At 37.2% G+C, this 17,787-nt stretch overlaps 1 protein-coding gene across 1 annotated transcript; it reads left to right on the top strand.

Annotated features, from left to right (window-relative positions):
- Positions 1-14,387: 14,387 nt before the first annotated feature.
- On the top strand, positions 14,388-15,263 carry LOC114190740 (uncharacterized protein At5g01610-like). The gene has a single exon (XM_028079738.2). It carries the CDS (start codon positions 14,522-14,524, stop codon positions 14,999-15,001), a length of 480 nt encoding a protein of 159 aa, XP_027935539.1. The 5' UTR covers positions 14,388-14,521; the 3' UTR covers positions 15,002-15,263.
- The last annotated feature ends 2,524 nt before the right edge of the window (positions 15,264-17,787 follow it).

Below are 17,787 nucleotides of genomic sequence, written 5' to 3'. Positions count from 1 at the left end.
AACCAAACATGTCATAGGATTTTTTTTTCTATTCCATTTATATTCCTTGTTTGTGATCCATTCATTAATTTTGTTTTGGAACGTCTTCGTACAATGGAATATATTATCATCTAGGACTAGACAAAAAATCTTGTTCTAATCCAATCAACTTAAAATTCATTTTATTAAAAATCCAATCCATTTAAAAATCATTTTAATGAATCTGGATTTCAATCTAATTTACATTTTATATATTTTATGGATTGGATATCCATTCTATAAATCAAGATTTTCAAATATGGATAATCCAAAAAATCCAATCCAAATTTTCAATTTAAATTTCTAGTTGGGTTAGGCTAAAGGTTGAAATGGACTAGGCTAAATTCAGACTCGGACGGGCCTTGCTCGATGACCTGTACGGATCGGGCAGGCCCAACGACCCTAAAAGGTCGGGTGGGCCCAATGACCAAAACATGATGGGCAGGCCTAATGATATGAACAAGCTAGGTGGGCCTGAAAAACCGGATGAGTCAGTCCGGCCCAACGACTCGAAAAAGTTGAATGAACCCGATGACCTGAACGGGTCAAGTGGGCCCGAAGACCCGAACGGGCCAGGCAGGCCCAATGACCCGAACGAGCCAGGTGGACCCAAATACCCAAACAGACCAAGCAAGCCTGAAGACTCAGATGGCCTTGGATGGGTCGGCCCGACAACTCGGACAGGTCGTGCCCGACGACCTATATGGATTGGGCAGGCCCGACGATCCTAATGGACCGAGCGGGCTCGACGACCCAGACAGGCTGAGTCGACCTGACGACTCAAACGCACCGTGCCAGCCGATTTGTACGGACCGGGCAGGCCTGATGCCCGAACAGGCCAAGCGAACCCAAAGACCCGAATGGGTTGGGTCGAGTTGACCGACGATTCGGACGGGTCATGCCCGACAACCTGTATAGACTGAACAGGTTTGAGACCCTGATGGGCCGAGCGAGCTTGACGACCTAGACAGGCTGAGTCGTGTTGGCCTTAAGGACACATGTTTTAGAAAATTCAATTTAAATTTCTTTTATAAAAAATGGATTCTGGGTTTTGAACTTGATCCAAATATTTGAACTAGATTTAAATCTTGATCCAAATATTTGGATCTGAATTTAAAAAAAAAATCAAATTAGTTTTGCTAAAAAAATTGATTTAGGTAAAAAAATATGATCCAATTATTTAGATTTAAAATGGATGTGAGTTGAACATTAAAAATAGTATTATCTCATAGTAATCATGATGCTTGTATGAGAGAAGTAATATAACATATAAAAAGAGATTGTATACAAGAAAAGACAATTCGAAAAGTCCCAATTAGTTTTGAAAAAGTGAAAATAGTTTATAAAAATTATTATTAACTGGGTTCGCCCCCCTCCACCTCCCCTCCCCCCCCACCCCCACACACACACACACACACACATATATATATATATATATATATATATATATATATATATATATATATTAGCCCATGTTTTTATATATGAAAAATGATTGATGAAATTTCAGATTTGGCCAGAAAGGTTTGGGAACTTGTCCTATTACCAGAATGTGTGAAACCCATTGGTTGTAAATGGTTATTCATCTTAGATTAAAATAATAAAGGATGTTTTCATTAAATTCAATCACAAAATGCAAGAAACAAAAAGGGGCATTTATAGTAGCTACCCTTATTCAACAGCTGTCTTGGTCAAAGGCAAATCATTACAGCTGGCAAAACAGAATTCCATTCTGTTATAACAGAGGGAGAAAATAAAACAAAACAGAAAAATATTTTATTCTAATATCCCCCCTCAAACTCAAGGTGGAGGGTTTGGAGATAAACACTACACATTGAGTTTGCCTTGAAGAAAAGAAAATCGGGCTTGAGAGAGAGGCTTTGTGAAAATGTCTGCCCATTGATCTAAAGTTGGAATATGATAAACGAGAAGCTGCTTGGACAGAACCTTTTCTCTGACAAAGAAGACATCAATCTCCATATGTTTGGTGCGACTGTGGAAAATAGGATTGTGCGCAATGGCGACAACACTTTGATTATCACAGAGAAGACGAGGAGGAGAGAAAGGGACCTGAAGTTCTTGTAATAGAGCTTGAATCCAAGTTAACTCAGCGGTGGTTTGAGCTAAGCTACGATATTCAGCCTCGGTACTAGATCTGGCTATTACCGGCTGCTTGCGAGACCACCATGAGATCAAATTAGAGCCTAAGAAAATGGCAGAACCAGATGTGGAACGGCGATCATTAATATCAGAAGCCCAATCAGTATTACACAGAGCTGTGATAGTGAAAGGTTGTCCAACAGGAACAGGTTTCATGAGAAGGCCGTGAGATACAGTACCTTTGAGATATCTAAGGATTCTCTTAACTGCCATCCAATGAGTATCAAGAGGGTTGGCCATAAATTGACAAACTTTATTAACCGCAAAGCAGATATCAGGCCTAGTAAGAGTTACATACTGTAAATCCCCAACTACAGATCTGTAAAGAGTAGGATCCAGAAATAAGTCACCAGTGGTTTTCGAGAGTTTGCAGGAAGAGGCCATAGGTGAAGAAATAGGATGAGTTGCAGCCATATTGGTCTTGTGAAGAAGGTCCCGAATGTATTTGCTTTGAGTGAGGAGAAGGGACTTGTCAGGTAAGTGCTTAAGTTCAATCCCCAAGAAATACTCTAGCTGACCAAGATTTTTGAGAGAGAAGGTAGAATGAAGCTGAGTAGTAAGCTGCTGGATGAGAGAAGAAGAGTTGTCGGTGATGATGATATCATCCACATAAACCAGAAGAAAAACAGTTTAAGCGTGTTGCTTGTAGATGAATAAAGATGGATCACATTTACTAGCCTGAAAACCAAATTGAATAAGTGTAGTTTTGAGTTTGTCAAACCATTGGCGTGGTGCTTGCTTCAAGCCATAAAGAGCTTTATTCAATTTGCACACAAGAGATTTATCAGCAACCTCAAATCCAGGGGGTTGAATCATATAAACTGTCTCTTCAAGAAGGCCATTAAGAAAGGCATTGTTGACATCTAACTGAAATAACTCCCAATGATTAGATAGAGCAAGAGTAATTACAATTCTAATAGTAATAGGCTTAACAATCGGAGAGAATGTGTCATGAAAATCAAAGCCAAGGACTTGATGAAAACCCTTAGCAACTAATCGAGCCTTGTACTTGTTGATGGAGCCATCTGCATTTTCTTTTATTCTAAAGACCCACTTACACCCTATTGCTTGTCGAGCAAGGGGCAAGGGAACTAAATCCCAAGTGTGATTTTTTAATAAAGCAGAATACTCTTGTTGCATAGCAGAAAACCAAGTTGGATCAGACAGAGCTTGTTTAATTCCTTTGGGTTCAGTATGAGCCAACAATAAGGAAGGACGAATCCGAGGACAATGAATGCTTAAGCACTGGACTCAGGAGAAGAGGGAGAACGGGGTGTAGGTTGTGACACAGTGGGTGACACAAACAAATCAGTATTTGAATTAGAAGAGGTACTGGTATGAGAAGATACAGCAGACTGCTGTGAGGAACCTGCAGCTGAAACAGAAGTTGGAGGCGTGAGAGGGGTGGGGGACAAAGGTGATAGATCTGGATTAAGGGTAAAGTATTGTGAGAGAGAAGAGACGGGTATAGGTTGTTGCTGAAAAATATCACAATAAGGAAATCTGTGTTCATTGAAAATGACATCCTTGGAAATATAAATTTTACTTGAAGAGGAGAGACATTTATAACCTTTGTGGGATGAAGAATATCCAAGAAAAACACACTCCTGGGATCTGAAGTTAAGTTTGTGAGCATTGTAAGGACGGAGAAAAGGAAAACAAGCACACCCAAAGGTTCTCAAGAACATGTAATCAGGCTATTTTTGAAATAAAACAGTAAAAAGAGTGTTAAAATTTAATGATGCAGTAGGTAACCTATTGATGAGATAAACTGCAGTAAGAAAGGCAAAGTCCCAAAAGGCAAGAGGCAGAGATGCATGATGGAGGAGGGTAAGACCCAAATCGACAATATGTCTATGTTTCCGTTCAACCACACCGTTTTGGTGGTGAGTATGAGGGCAGATTAATCTATGAGTCAGATTGGACACTTTTAATTTTGGAGTTTAATTGAAGTTCAACCATAGCTTTAAATTGTTGAAAAGTAGCAAGTGTCTCAGCTTTGGATTTTAAGGGATAAATCCAGGTGAATCGTGAATATGCATCAATAAAGGAAACATAATAAAGATATCCAGAATGGGAAGGAATGTGAGAGGGACCCCACAGGTCTGTAAAAATTAATTCCAATGGCATAGTATAAACAGTGGTAGAAACCGAGGAAGGAAGTCGATGAGACTTTCCTACACAACAGGATGAACAAAACTCGGGAACATTTTTATTGGAAGAGGAAACATTACACTAACGTAAAACAAGGTTAAGAACATGAGAGTGAGGATGACCCAATCTAGAATGCCACAAAGAGGGGAGACTAGGGGTCATCACTGCATTATTTACATCATTAGTCTTAAAAGCAGAGGGAGAACTAAAGAGCAACTCTGCAGAAGTGGAGGGTGGTGCAGCAGAAGAGGACAACAAGGCAGACGGTGGATGGAGCTTGAGGTTGGGAAAGCAATATAGCCCATCAAAACCAACAACACCTTGAAGTAAAACTTCATTTGTTCCCTGAGATTTAACAAGACAATGATCAGAGTGAAATTCAAAGAAAACACAATTGTCTTGGGCAAACTTGCTAACACTCAATAAATTTTTGGTAAGAGAAGGAACATGAAGTAAATTGTTTAATTTTAAAGCAACAGTGGAGTTAAGAGGGGACAAGAAGGAGGAAACACCAGAACCAGTAATAGGCAAACCTTGACCATTTCCAATAAAAATTTGGTTTGGCCCGTCAAAATGACCCAACTGATGTATATTCTGAGATTCACCAGTAACATGAAACGAGGCACCGGAATCAGGGATCCATGTAGAATTGGTAACATTCTGAGATGAAGTAAGTAAGGCATTAGCAGGAGTGGAGTTAGGTAAATTAGGATTGACCCAAGTGTTAGAAGCTTTGTCGATAGACTGAGGCAAAGTGGGTTGGACAGGGTACTGGGTTGAAGGATCATGGAGCACAAGAGACTCATGAGGTTGATAACTTGAATCAGCCCTATAAAAACAAATGTTGGCAGTATGACCATATTTCAGGCAGATTTGGCATTGAAAGTTGGCAAAACGACCTCCACGCCCTCGACCAGGACCCCCACCACGGCGACCCTTATTACTGCCACCGCGAGCTCCATTAGGACCACGACCACCGCTGTAAGATCCGGGAAAATTAAATAGTTATTTAATTAATTATTTAATTAGGACGGATAATGAGAATATTTAAAGCAATAAATGCGAGGAGCTATGACATGGAAAGGTACTAGCTCAAGTGGTTGAGAGTACTTTATTGTGTGTGAGGACTTGGGTTCGAGTCCTATGTGTGTCACTTGGATGTTATTTAAATTATGTGTTTTTGTGTGATTATATATTGAACTCGTTTGGATGATGATAAATCCTTAAAATTGTGGGAGTCATCATGAAATATGTGTTGGTTGAGTGGTCATGTATTTAAATTGTTAATTGGGTGGTTGTGGGTTCAATCCTTGTTAAGAACAAATTTTCTTTTTGGCAATTTTGGGTTGCATGGTGTTGAAGGGACGTAGAAAACCTAGCTGCAGATGAAGGCAGTCCAATGGGTAGGAAATCATTCAATAGTGGTTCATGAGTAGTCATTTGCTAGGACACTTAAGGTATTTTCGTTTTTAGCACTTAACACCTTTAATTTGAGTAATAAGTGAGAGAGAACAAGCTTGTGGGAGAGGCAAAGGGTACCACAGTGGGTGCAAGAGTCGATTACTAGGTTTTCAGAAGGGAGAAACTAATTGTAAGAGAGTGGAGTGGCTGGAAAACTTTGGGGACGTGCAAGAGAGGGTCAAGGAAGCTTTTTGGGTTGGAGATACATCAAGAATTCGTGGTTTAGCAAGGAATTCCAGGTTAGGGGAGCTGCTTATTATGTTTTTGCTTCGTGTTCGATTGGTTATGTGATGTTTGTTTGAATGCATGAGTTTCCCTTTCGTTCTGACGCTGTTCCACGAAAATTCTGGGTTCTCGCCCAGAAACCGCCTGGCGGGCATGCATGTGCCGCCAGGCGGCACATCAGTGTAACCCTATTTCTGGGTTTTGTTATGAGTTGCTTGGCGGTGGGTTGAATTCCGCCAGGCGGTGCATTCTGGTTGTCGCTGTTTTGTTGTGATTTCGTGACTTTTACCTTGTGTTGAGATTTCATTGGGACATTTATCCTATTTGAATGTAAAATTGTACTTGAATGACTTCGTTGTGATGTTATAAATTAGATTGTGATTATAACCCTTAAGAGTTCAATTACACAAGGGTGTGATTCAATCCTTGGATTAAATCAATACATTGTTTTAGAATGGATTAGTATCAATGAATCATGTTATTACTGAATTTATGAAGTGTGCTGGTCACTGGAAAGGAGTAGAGTGAGTGGGGTTCACGGGAGATGCAAGAACGCGTACAGGTGGTCTGGTTCTGGTAACGCGCCTGGCGGCTCCTTGTTATCCGCCAGGCGAGGACGTGAGCAGCCCCCGTTTAAGTGCAGTGTGTGAGTGGCCGTGAGGGAGTTGGGGTATTTAACTTATACGTAACTGTTGGTGAGTGAAGAGAGAAAGATTGAAATTGTTGATGTTCGATAAGAGGTGGAAATGTCGATGAGGATAGGAGACTTGATATAAATAAATAGTGTGGCAGAGGTAATCATAATTTGGTAGTGAATAGAAGACTCACGTTTCTTTTTTTTGTATACTCGTTAAGAATAAATGAGGAAGTTGAGAATGTACTAAGAAGGTTTATGCATTGGTTAGTTTGGCATGACAGAAGCGATGATGTGAAGTAAGAGATTAGACTCCTAGCTAATTTTGTGGGATGAATGGAGAGTCACTATTAATACAATGTTCTTATTATTTGGAAGAGTTGGACAGATGGATATGTCGGGGTAGTGTATAGACACTTGATTAACCATGATTGGGGTAGACTAACTACAGGGAGGAATCCTTATTGATCCATAAGAGTGAGTATGTAACTAACAGACTAGTTGAGGTGCTAAAACCAGTGAGGTACTGTTCTGGTATAGCGCCTGGCGGGCTAACTAAACCGCCAGGCGATAGCCTTAGCGTGAGAGGGTCTGCACTGAGCAGGCGCCTGGCGACACGGTGTGATCCGCCAGGCGGTGACGAGAAAACAGTGGGGTCTGAAAGGCGCTGGCGCCTGGCGGTGAGTGAATACCGCCAGGCGGTCTGGAGCAGTTTTGCCTGGCGGCAAGTGGGCCGGGCCAGGCGGAGACGCTGTTGTTCTTTGCTTCCTGGTGTGTTATTTGACTGACGATGATGCTTTGCTTGGATCGGGAGATGCTGTGCCATGAGCGGGTAGGTTCATGGATGGTGTGACATGTGATGATATGAGCGGGGAGGTTCATATCAAGTTACTCTCACGTGGGGATACGAGCGGGGAGGTTCTTATGTTCCGTGCTCACGTTGAGAGATGCCACGTGCGGGGAGGTACGAGGGCTGGTGGATCACATGTGTTGGACTACGGGCGGGTAGGTCCGTAGAGCAGGACTACGAGCGGGGAGGTTCGTAGAGCAGGACTACGAGCGGGGAGGTTCGTAGAGGCAGGACCACGAGCGGGCAGGTTCGTGTGAGCATCGGATTCCCGAGTCCAAGGCTAACCAATTGTATGATTTGAAGACTGTTAAGTCTTGGGGTTAGGGTCTTGGCCAAGATTTATAGATAATGATTAAGATGGGTAAATGATCTATCTTGTGTTTACAGGCTTGTTATTTTATTTTCTCAGCTCACCCTTTCTGTTTGTGTGTGGCGATGATCGTGTAATTCGTTACACGGGAGCAGCTGTTGATACAGGTGGTGCTGAGGATGCTCAGATGGCGGAGTGAGGGCTAGCATGGGAGTAGTGCTAGGGTTTTGATAAATTGTAATTTATGTTTTAAATACAAATTTTGGTAACTTGTAATCAGTTATGAATTCAGTTATGAGTTTTGGCGCGCTATCTTATTAAATTAAAATTTTCCCGCGTTGGGATTTTTATCGAGATGGCTATTTAATGCAATTATTTATTTTAATATTTATTTTTAAGTAATATTTCCTAGGGATGTTACAACCGCCATCACGAACAAACCCAACAGTAGAATGAGAGCGAGTGCCAATATCAAAGGAGGTAGGATGTGGGTAGCCTTGGGTATAGTTAACAGAAGGAGAGAAGGACTGTTTGGTAAAGCGAGCAAGACGGGATTCATGAGCGAGAAGAAGAGCCTCAACTTCAGCGACAGGAGGCGTCGTAAATTTGCTTTCGATGACAGAAATCACAGAAGCATAATCTTGTGATAATCCTTCTAAAATAGCATCCACATGTTCTTCAAGCGGGATTGGATTGCCCACACCAGCAAGCTCATCAGCAATAGTCTTAATCTGAGACAAGAACTCGCACATCGTTTTGCCGTCAAGAGAGGTGGTTCGAAGGTCGGTGCGAAGTTGACGAGTGCGGGCCTTCGTTTGCAAATGAAAGTACTCATGAATTTTGTCCCAGACCTGATCTGAATGAGTTGAGCCAATGACCCGAGAGAGAACAGATTTCGATAAGGTGGATTGAAGCCAAGTGAGCAACAACTGGTCCTGAACTTCCCAAGCTTCAAAAGTAGGATTCAGTTTGCCATCTTGACAATCTGTTTCGGTAAGGTATTGCGGAGGAATGACGGGATTGACTACAAACCGCTGAAGTTTGTGAGCTTTGATGATGGGTTCGATCTGCTGCCTCCAGAAGAGATAGTTGGTATCATCAAGCTTTTCAGCAAGAGAATTGAGAAAGGGAGAAACAGTCGAAGGAGTGGGTGGAAAGGAAGCCATTTTAAAAAATTAGGGTATCCCACTGGAAAAGAAGGCTCTAGATACCATCTTAGATTAAAATAATAAAGGATGTTTTCATTAAATTCAATCACTGAATGCAAGAAACAAAAAGGGGCATTTATAGTAGCTACCCTTATTCAACAGCTGTCTTGGTCAAAGGCAAATCATTATAGCTGGCAAAACAGAATTCCATTCTGTTATAACAGAGGGAGAAAATAAAACAAAACAGAAAAATATTTTATTCTAATAATTCAAGACCAAGAGGGATTCCAAAGGTAATGTGGAGAGGTATAAGGCTCGCCTTGTGCAAAGGGCAATACTCAAAAGAAAGGGATTGACTTTAAAGAGACTTTCTCTCCAGTTTTATCGAAAGAATCTTTTAGGACAATCATGACTCTTGTTGAACATTGTGATTTGGAGCTTCATCAAATGGATGTCAAAACAGTGTTTCTCAATGGCAACATTGACGAGACTATTTATATGGTACAACTAGAAAACTTTGTGTCCGGTGACCCAAAGGCTATGGTTTACAAATTGACAAAATCCATATATGAGCTAAAATAGACATCTCGTCAATGGTACCACAAATTTCATCACATGATTCTCTCATTTGGTATCGAGATGAATGTTGTTGATGATTGTGTGTATCATAAATTCAGTCGGAGCAAGTATATTTTCTTGGTCTTGTATGTTGATGACATACTGCTTGCCACCAACAATATAGACATGTTGCACGAAACCAAGAAATTTATGTCTGGAAATTTTGAAACTAAAGATCTTGGTGACGCCTCCTATGTATTAGGAATTCAAATACACCGAGACCGATCTCGAGGTATTCTAGGATTATCACAGAGGAGTTATGTCAAAAAGGTGCTTAAAAGGTTTGGCATGCAGGATTGTAAATCACATAACACTCTAGTTGTTAAGGGAGACAAGTTTAGTCTCAATCAATGCCCAAAAGGAAATTTGGAAATTTAGGAAATGCATAAGATTCCCTATGCATCAGTTGTAGGGAGTTTGATGTATGCCCAAGTATGTACACATCCGGATATGGCGTACATAGTTGGAGTATTAGGTAGATATTTAAGCAATCCAGGAATGGATTATTGGAAAGCAGCAAAAAGAGTAATGAGGTATTTACAAAGAATAAAAGAATATATGCTCACATACAGGATGTCAGATCAATTGGAGATCATTGGGTATTCTGACTCAGATTTTGTAGGATGCCAAGATAACTTAAGATCCACTTCAGGTTACATTTTCATGTTAGCTGGTGGTGCAGTTTCTTGACGTAGTGCCAAGCAAAGTATTACGGCTTCATCCACTCTGGCTGCAGAATTTGTAGCGTGCTATGAGGCATCAAATTAAGGAATATGGCTGAGGAACTTTGTCATAGGGTTGCGCATTATAAAAGGAATTGAAATACCACTTAAGTTATACTGTGACAATAAGTCAATTGTATTATATTCGAACAATAATAGGAGCTCGAGCAAGTCAAAGCACATTGACATCAAGTTCTTGGTTGTTAAAGAAAGTGTACAGAGTGGACAGATTTCCATAGAACACTTAAGGACAAACTCTATGATCACATGTCCTCTTACTAAGGGACTTCCACCCAAGGTCTTTCATGAGCATGTTGCTTATATGGGTATTTTACTTTTTGAGGAATCTTTGATTTAGTGGGACTTAGTCACTTTTATGGTTTATGTTCTATGTTTAAGTTTATGTATGCATACATTGTCCTTTGGACACTTTTGGTTTAATAAATTTATGGTTTATTATTCAGAAATTACACTCTGTATGTTAAGGTTATTATATTGATCTCATTGAGATAAAGTTAGGACCCGTTGAAAAATAGACGTGAACAGGTCATTTTCACGTAATTTTTCACGCTACACTTTTCATGATGAGTCCATGTCATTTGGTTATATCAGCATTAGTGAACATTGTCAGGTTTAGTTACGATTAATGCAATTAAAACTGTTTTAGTTCTATATGCGGATGTAATCAATGGACGGGATGTGTTGGATATACTCAAGGTATATATAACGACAATTTTAAGCTCATAAAGTCTGACACATTTATAAGGATTTATAAGGATATATATTTGTGACCAGTGGGAGATTGTTAGCAATTTGGGTCATGCATATATGCATATATATATATATATATATATATATATATATATATATATATATATATATATATATATATATATATAATAATTGAATGTGTTAGGGTCGTTATATTTTATTAGCCAATTTAATAAATTGATCTTGTTAATTATATCTATGGCTAAGAGTGTATAATTATATCATGAAAATATTAACTGTGTAGATACCCATGATATTCTAATTTGATGACGGGGACAAATTAGGAATATTATCTTTAGAAAAGTAACCGTTAGAGGTTACAAAAGGGGTTATGGTCCCCATCTGAGAGCATGTTCATTATCATCCTGTTCTTTTCTCTTTCTCCTTATCAGAAGAGAAAATTAAGAGAAAACTAAGGGTGCTCTACAGGTGGAAGACCAGAGATATTTGTTCCCATGTATGTTTCCGCTTTCAGTCCTTTGAGATATTGGGAACTGTATGTTTATCTGTAGGGTTTATTGCTCTTTATATTTTCATAAACCAACAAAAAGAGTTTTTAGAGTCCAAATTCGTTAAAAAAAATTATATTAAATGTGCCAAAGACATACAATAGATAAAGAAAAATAGATATTGTAAATATTTGATAATCTATTACATTTTGTTCATATATAGAGTACACAAATAAAATAAAAAAACAAATTCCTCCATATTCTATATCTCTTATATTTCTCATATGTTTCCGAAACTCCTAAAAATCTCAACAAATTGGAACTAATGACAATTGAAAAACATATTGAAGAAGAAACAGATGAAAAAAACAATCGTGACAATTGAAAAACAAAACCAAAAAGAAACAATGAAAAACCGATATGAGCTGGTGTCGAATTGAAGTGGAAAGCTGAAAGGAGAAAGTAAACTCTTAACTAACATTTTCTTTTAAGTGTGTGCATGTTGTCAAGTCGAGTTCCTTATCAATATGGAGCTTTTCCTACTCGTTTTGGCAATTGTAGACATCATGTCTTTTTCCTTGTATCAACCTAAAATTCTCATCTCTATCATTTGTCTCCATCATTCATCCACACAATTTTCTCAATCCTAACATTAAACAAACAAACATAAACATTATTATGGTGTATATTCTTCACATCTACCATATCAGTCTTGCCTTTATGTTTTCTCCTCTATCATTCACTTTCATCATTTGTTTCTACCCTTCACCTTCTTTATTTGCCTCCATGACTTTTGTCTTAGTTATTTATACATGTTCGCTCTCACTATTCAACTTTGTCACATCTTCTCCAACGTAATCTCATCTTCGACCTTTGTTTGAAGAGAAATATTTTGCTTATTAATTTTTCATTCTTTTTAGTGAAAACATTATATTTCTTTTTATCACACTCTATTTCTTCATCATTGCTTTGCTTTCAATCTGCAAAAACTCAAGCTCCCCCTTACAAATAAAAAGCACACAACACAATGTGTGTTATGTTATTTTACTATGTTTTTCACACTTGATTGTTTGAATATGGTGGGTAGATGAGTGACAATGTTAATTTGTAATTGTTTTGTTGTTGATTTTTACTAATTCTTATTATATGAGACAAAATGTTGATTATTACTAAAATATTTGAGAATTTGTAATTGTTCTATGTTTACATAAATGAAAAAGTTTAAGTGTATTAGGTCTACCACTATAGCATGGAAAGTATGAATGCTCAAGTAACATCTTTTGAATGTCCTACTCAATATAGAAGTCCAATTACCATCAATGTTAGAAGTTTCTACAAGTTAGAGTCATCCAAGTTATATCATGTACTCAAGAGAAAACCTATAATGGCTCGTTTAAAAGTTTGTATTCATTATAATATAATGCAATTTGAAAGTACCATGTTATGTTTTCTTTTTCATGTCTAAGGTTAATTTGAACAAACTTATTATAACTTGAATCATTAACTTATTTGAAATCTTGAATTAATTTTTATAAATATCGTGTTATATTTTCTTTAATTAGGTTGATGTATAAAAATCACAACTTAAAAAAAAAAGGTTTCCAAAATTTTGATCTAATTAATTCAATTCAATACGACTCCATTAATAGCAAATTGAATATAAGATAACAATTAGGAACTCAATTATTATAAAAAAAATGTGTTTCTACCCATAAATTAAATTACAAAGTATTTAATCTTTGTCTTTTATGAAAATCAATGTAAAACAACATTTTCAACAAATTACATATGGAGTGTTTTTTTACGTGAGAATCGTAATTTTATCATGAAGTAAATTTAACAGTCACATGTGATTTGTTGAAAAAATATTTTACATTTACTTTCACAAAATATACAATTTATAATTTAATTTAGAAACCAAACACAATTTTTCATAATACTTTAAGACAAAACATATATTTTTAAATAATAAAATTTTTCAAATCTTATCTTTACCCTCCGTATACCCTTATTTGTAGTCACATAAACAACTACGCATAAGAAATAAATGATCATGTTTAAATATATAATTTATTATTTGTAACTTCAATATCAGCAAACAACATGACCTACAATGTAAAATTTTCATTGAAATGGATTAAGGTTATTAGCCAAACTAAAGATGGATTAAGCACACAAGTAAACATCCTTTCACCCTCGTCAACACCCATACAATCAAACTCAAGTTCATATTTAGGTAAAACAATTACGATAAATTCATGATGACAACTTAATCATTTTTTTTTTATGAACACGTAACGCAAGAACAAAATACTCAACCAAAACCAAAAACATTGTCACGTTTCCTCAACTTTCTAATGTTACCATGAACCATCAAAACTTTCACCTTTTACACGAATCCATAATCTTCTTTTCCCTTCTCATTTTCGCCTCAAACAAATGCCAAATGAGTTATTAAATTTTGAAAAAAATGTGTTCAATATGAAATATAAAGAATTGCCTTTTCGCGTCCTGGAGACAAAGTTCTGTCACGTGCCGCACGAGTTCCTCGCATGCATAAAATAATAGTATTCCTTCTATAAAAAACAGTAGAAGTAAATAATTGATGGATTTATTCATTAATTAATATTGGTAGATCAACAAGAGAGCCAGAAAATTCAATATCAGTAGAAGCAAAGCAGTTAATTCGCCCTCAAATGCTTCAACTACTGGATACAGATGGACAACAAATGTTTCATCATAAATTAATATTTATTTAATAATTAATTACTTACTTAAAATAATTAAATAAAAAAAAATTCCATACACAGACTGGCAATTAAAATCTTTATAGTAATATACTAATTGTGTGAAAAAGCTCACTTTTTAATCTTTTAATTATTAAGCTTTTGCTACCTAAGAGTCTCCCTCTCTCTCTCCATCGATCGACCATATCTTCCAAAAGCAAGACAAAATTTTTGGGAGGTGAGTGTTCGATTGCAGTGAGAGGAGGCGCCTTAAGATGATGTCTTCTTCAATCAAATTCCTATGCATCGTGGTGGTGTGTTTGACAGCATCATGCGCGTTAAGCCAACCGCAGAGGTTGTCAGTGTACGATGTTCTTATGGAGTACGGATTCCCGGTGGGGCTTCTTCCGAAGGGAGCGATAGGGTATTCGCTGAACAGAGAAACGGGGCAGTTCGCAGTATATTTTGACGGAGCCTGCAGCTTCGTCATAGAGTCTTACACGCTCAACTACAAGTCCACCATCACAGGAGTCATCTCCAACGGTAGGCTCTACAATCTCAAGGGTGTGACCGTCAAGATCTTGCTCCTCTGGCTCAACATCGTCGAGGTCAGGCGTCAAGGTGAAGATATCTTCTTCTCCGTCGGCATCGCTTCCGCCGACTTTGGCGTCGAGAATTTCCTCGAGAGCCCCCAGTGCGGCTGTGGCTTCGATTGCAACAAACTTCCCCTAAACGGTGACGTTTCTTCAATTTAATTACCCTTCTGTTATTCGATTGGATTATTCACCTCCTGCTTGCACACTGTAGATCTATCTATCCATCTTTTTTTCTTGTCTTTTATGCTTTTTAAGTTAATAATTACTCTGCTTTTATCTGGGTGTTGTTTCCCCGAGCATGATTTTCTGCCTGGGGGCTTCCGCCCTTTCTTCTACCATTTGTCTCAGAATCCAAAAAAATCTCTTTGTAATTGCCGCAACTCTATCATTGGATATATCGCTTTTTTTTTTGTCTTTTGTATCACAATGCCTTTATTAATATTGCGTAATTTGAACAAGTACGAAATATTACAATCATATTAGTATCAAACAAGTACGTGTCGTGAACGTTTAAGTTTGTAAGACGTGTTGAATGTGGAGTGTAGTTTTGTGTTTCATTTTAGTAGTTCTTTGGTTTGATTGTGAAGTCTATCCCGTTTTGACATTTTTTAGAATTGGATCAACTACTAATAGTTAGATTATCGAATAACGGATTATAGTGCAGTTTTCAATCTATGGTCGTAAGAAGGTATTATGTCGTGTGGTGATCTGATGTCGACATTAGTTGGGTAGATCTTAGTTGAAGATATTTCCGAGGGGATAGATAAGAAACACATCCTCCTTAGCCTTTGAATCAACCAAAGCCTTCACTACTCGAATAATGGGTTATGCTATCAGCATAATACTAGTGTATGACTCCGACACACCACCAGTTTCAACACTCAGAGAAAATTGGTATCAATTTTCAACCAATACCCATCTCCTCAGAACCAATTCTAGACAATCCATTCTTTTTTATCTTCTTCTTAACCCAATCAGCTCTGCCAAAAATACCAACACATTAGCTTCTGCATATGATGTCTGTCCTTCAACAGTACGACTTCCCAGTTGGGCCTCTTTCGCAAAGGCTTGATTGACTACTAATTAGACAGCTTCCCAGGTAAATTCAAAAACCTTACATTGTACTTCTTGCCCGTTTCCTGGTAGAATCTTAAGAGTTTATGTCTATCAGAATTGGTGTTATGTTATGAAGAAGAACAGAATGTCTGTATCAAAAGAGATCGAGGTGCTAGTCTTGAAATCAGAGTTTAGGTGCAATTCAGTCATGAGGTCAAATTTGCATCACACTTATCTTATTTTATTTTGTTTTATTTTTTAGTTAACATTGGATTTCAAATGTACTCTCGTAATGATAGAAAGGGTGAGACTGAATATTTATAGGTAGTCTAACACAGTCTATTAAAATGTGGCACAATTAGTCCGACTACAGTTGATAGAGAAGACAACATTAGGATCATAAAATGTGAAATTCAATTTAATCCTAAAGAACATTAAAACGTGAGGTTTGTAAATTATTTATATAACGATATATCTTGTGTGCCTGGGATCTCCCATAGATAATTTTCCTTTAAACGTTACTTTTTGTGGCTAATGATTGTGGGTTTCAGACAATCATTTGCGATGAGGATATGCTCCAATTCTCAGTTGCAATTGCTTCTGTAGACTTTGCGGTTAGTAGATTTTTATTCTGAGTCCCATTTGTGGTTGTAGCTTTGACTGTTTCATGGGGTTGGCACTTGAGAGTTAATGCGTAAGTCAAGTGATATTGTACAGTCTTAGGTGGATCTAATCAGCACACGGTGCTTATCAAATACTCCGAAGGAGTATCATCATGGTTGTGGTTATCGTTTGATGGATGTGTCGTACTAGCCATCGCATATCTTTATTGTGATAGCACTGCATTTAATACTCTCTGTCAACAACTTGGATAATAATTTTGGAAACAGAGGATTAGGAACTGCTTTATGTGGAAGTTCCGTCAATTGAACATTAAACGAATAAATCCACATGGCACATCTTCATAAATGAAGAGATGATATGTGTATGTATGTTTTGAACAGTCATCAAAATTTGGATAGGAAGCTAGTGGAATGGTTTTTTGATAATCCAAAATAGTGTGGCAGAAGATTTGGGAAGTTCAAAAGTCAGTCAAAATAAACTTCAATCAAAGAACTTTGCAGTGACAACTACCAGTGTCCGATATTATAGATGAATGATGATATAGATAAAGTGTTTTTTTTTCTTTTTATTTCCATGAAATCAAGGACATGGCAAAGAAAGCATCCAATAGCTAGCTATTATGGACTTGTAAGTATTTAGCCAGCCATCGTAATCCATGTTTGCGTAAACTGATATATTGGAATAAGAACACAGGGTGAGTATTTAACACTTTATTCAATTTAATTATAATTGAATTGAGTTGGATTCTTGAGCTGAGTGATTAAAAAGAAACAACTGGTTATTAAGTATAAAATACTTCAATTTTTGAAATTTCTAGTTATTATTTCACTAAGGTAATGACATCCATTATATAGATATAGATAATCTTAATTTTATATATTTATATGTAGTTGGGTTGAGTCGTGGTTTATTAGGTTTGAAATTAATGAACTTCTTTCTCAATCCAATTCTAATTAGTAAATAAAACGATAAAATTAAATAATGAGTTCAAGATGTCGGTTAAAAAGATATTTGCATAAGGGTGTAGTATGCCCTTTTGATTAAGATAATTCTTACTGCATATTTAAGCTTCAAGAAATATCAAGATAATATTTGATAACTTTTCATACGTGCACAAATAAAATTTCAATTAAATTTTAATATGCAAGAAAAAAGATGTAAAAATTTATCGTGATTTACCTTTACAAGATGTATATTAAATTTTTTAATCATTCTTATTAAACTACTCAACTATATTTTCAAATTTTATAATATCTACACAAGAA

This window comes from Vigna unguiculata, chromosome 7 (assembly GCF_037176805.1).
Source record: "Vigna unguiculata cultivar grain cowpea cultivar isolate G323 ecotype 2 chromosome 7, ASM3717680v1, whole genome shotgun sequence".
NCBI lineage: Eukaryota > Viridiplantae > Streptophyta > Magnoliopsida > Fabales > Fabaceae > Vigna > Vigna unguiculata.
Note: the sequence above shows the minus strand (reverse complement) of the source record. Positions and strands in the feature narration are given on the sequence as shown.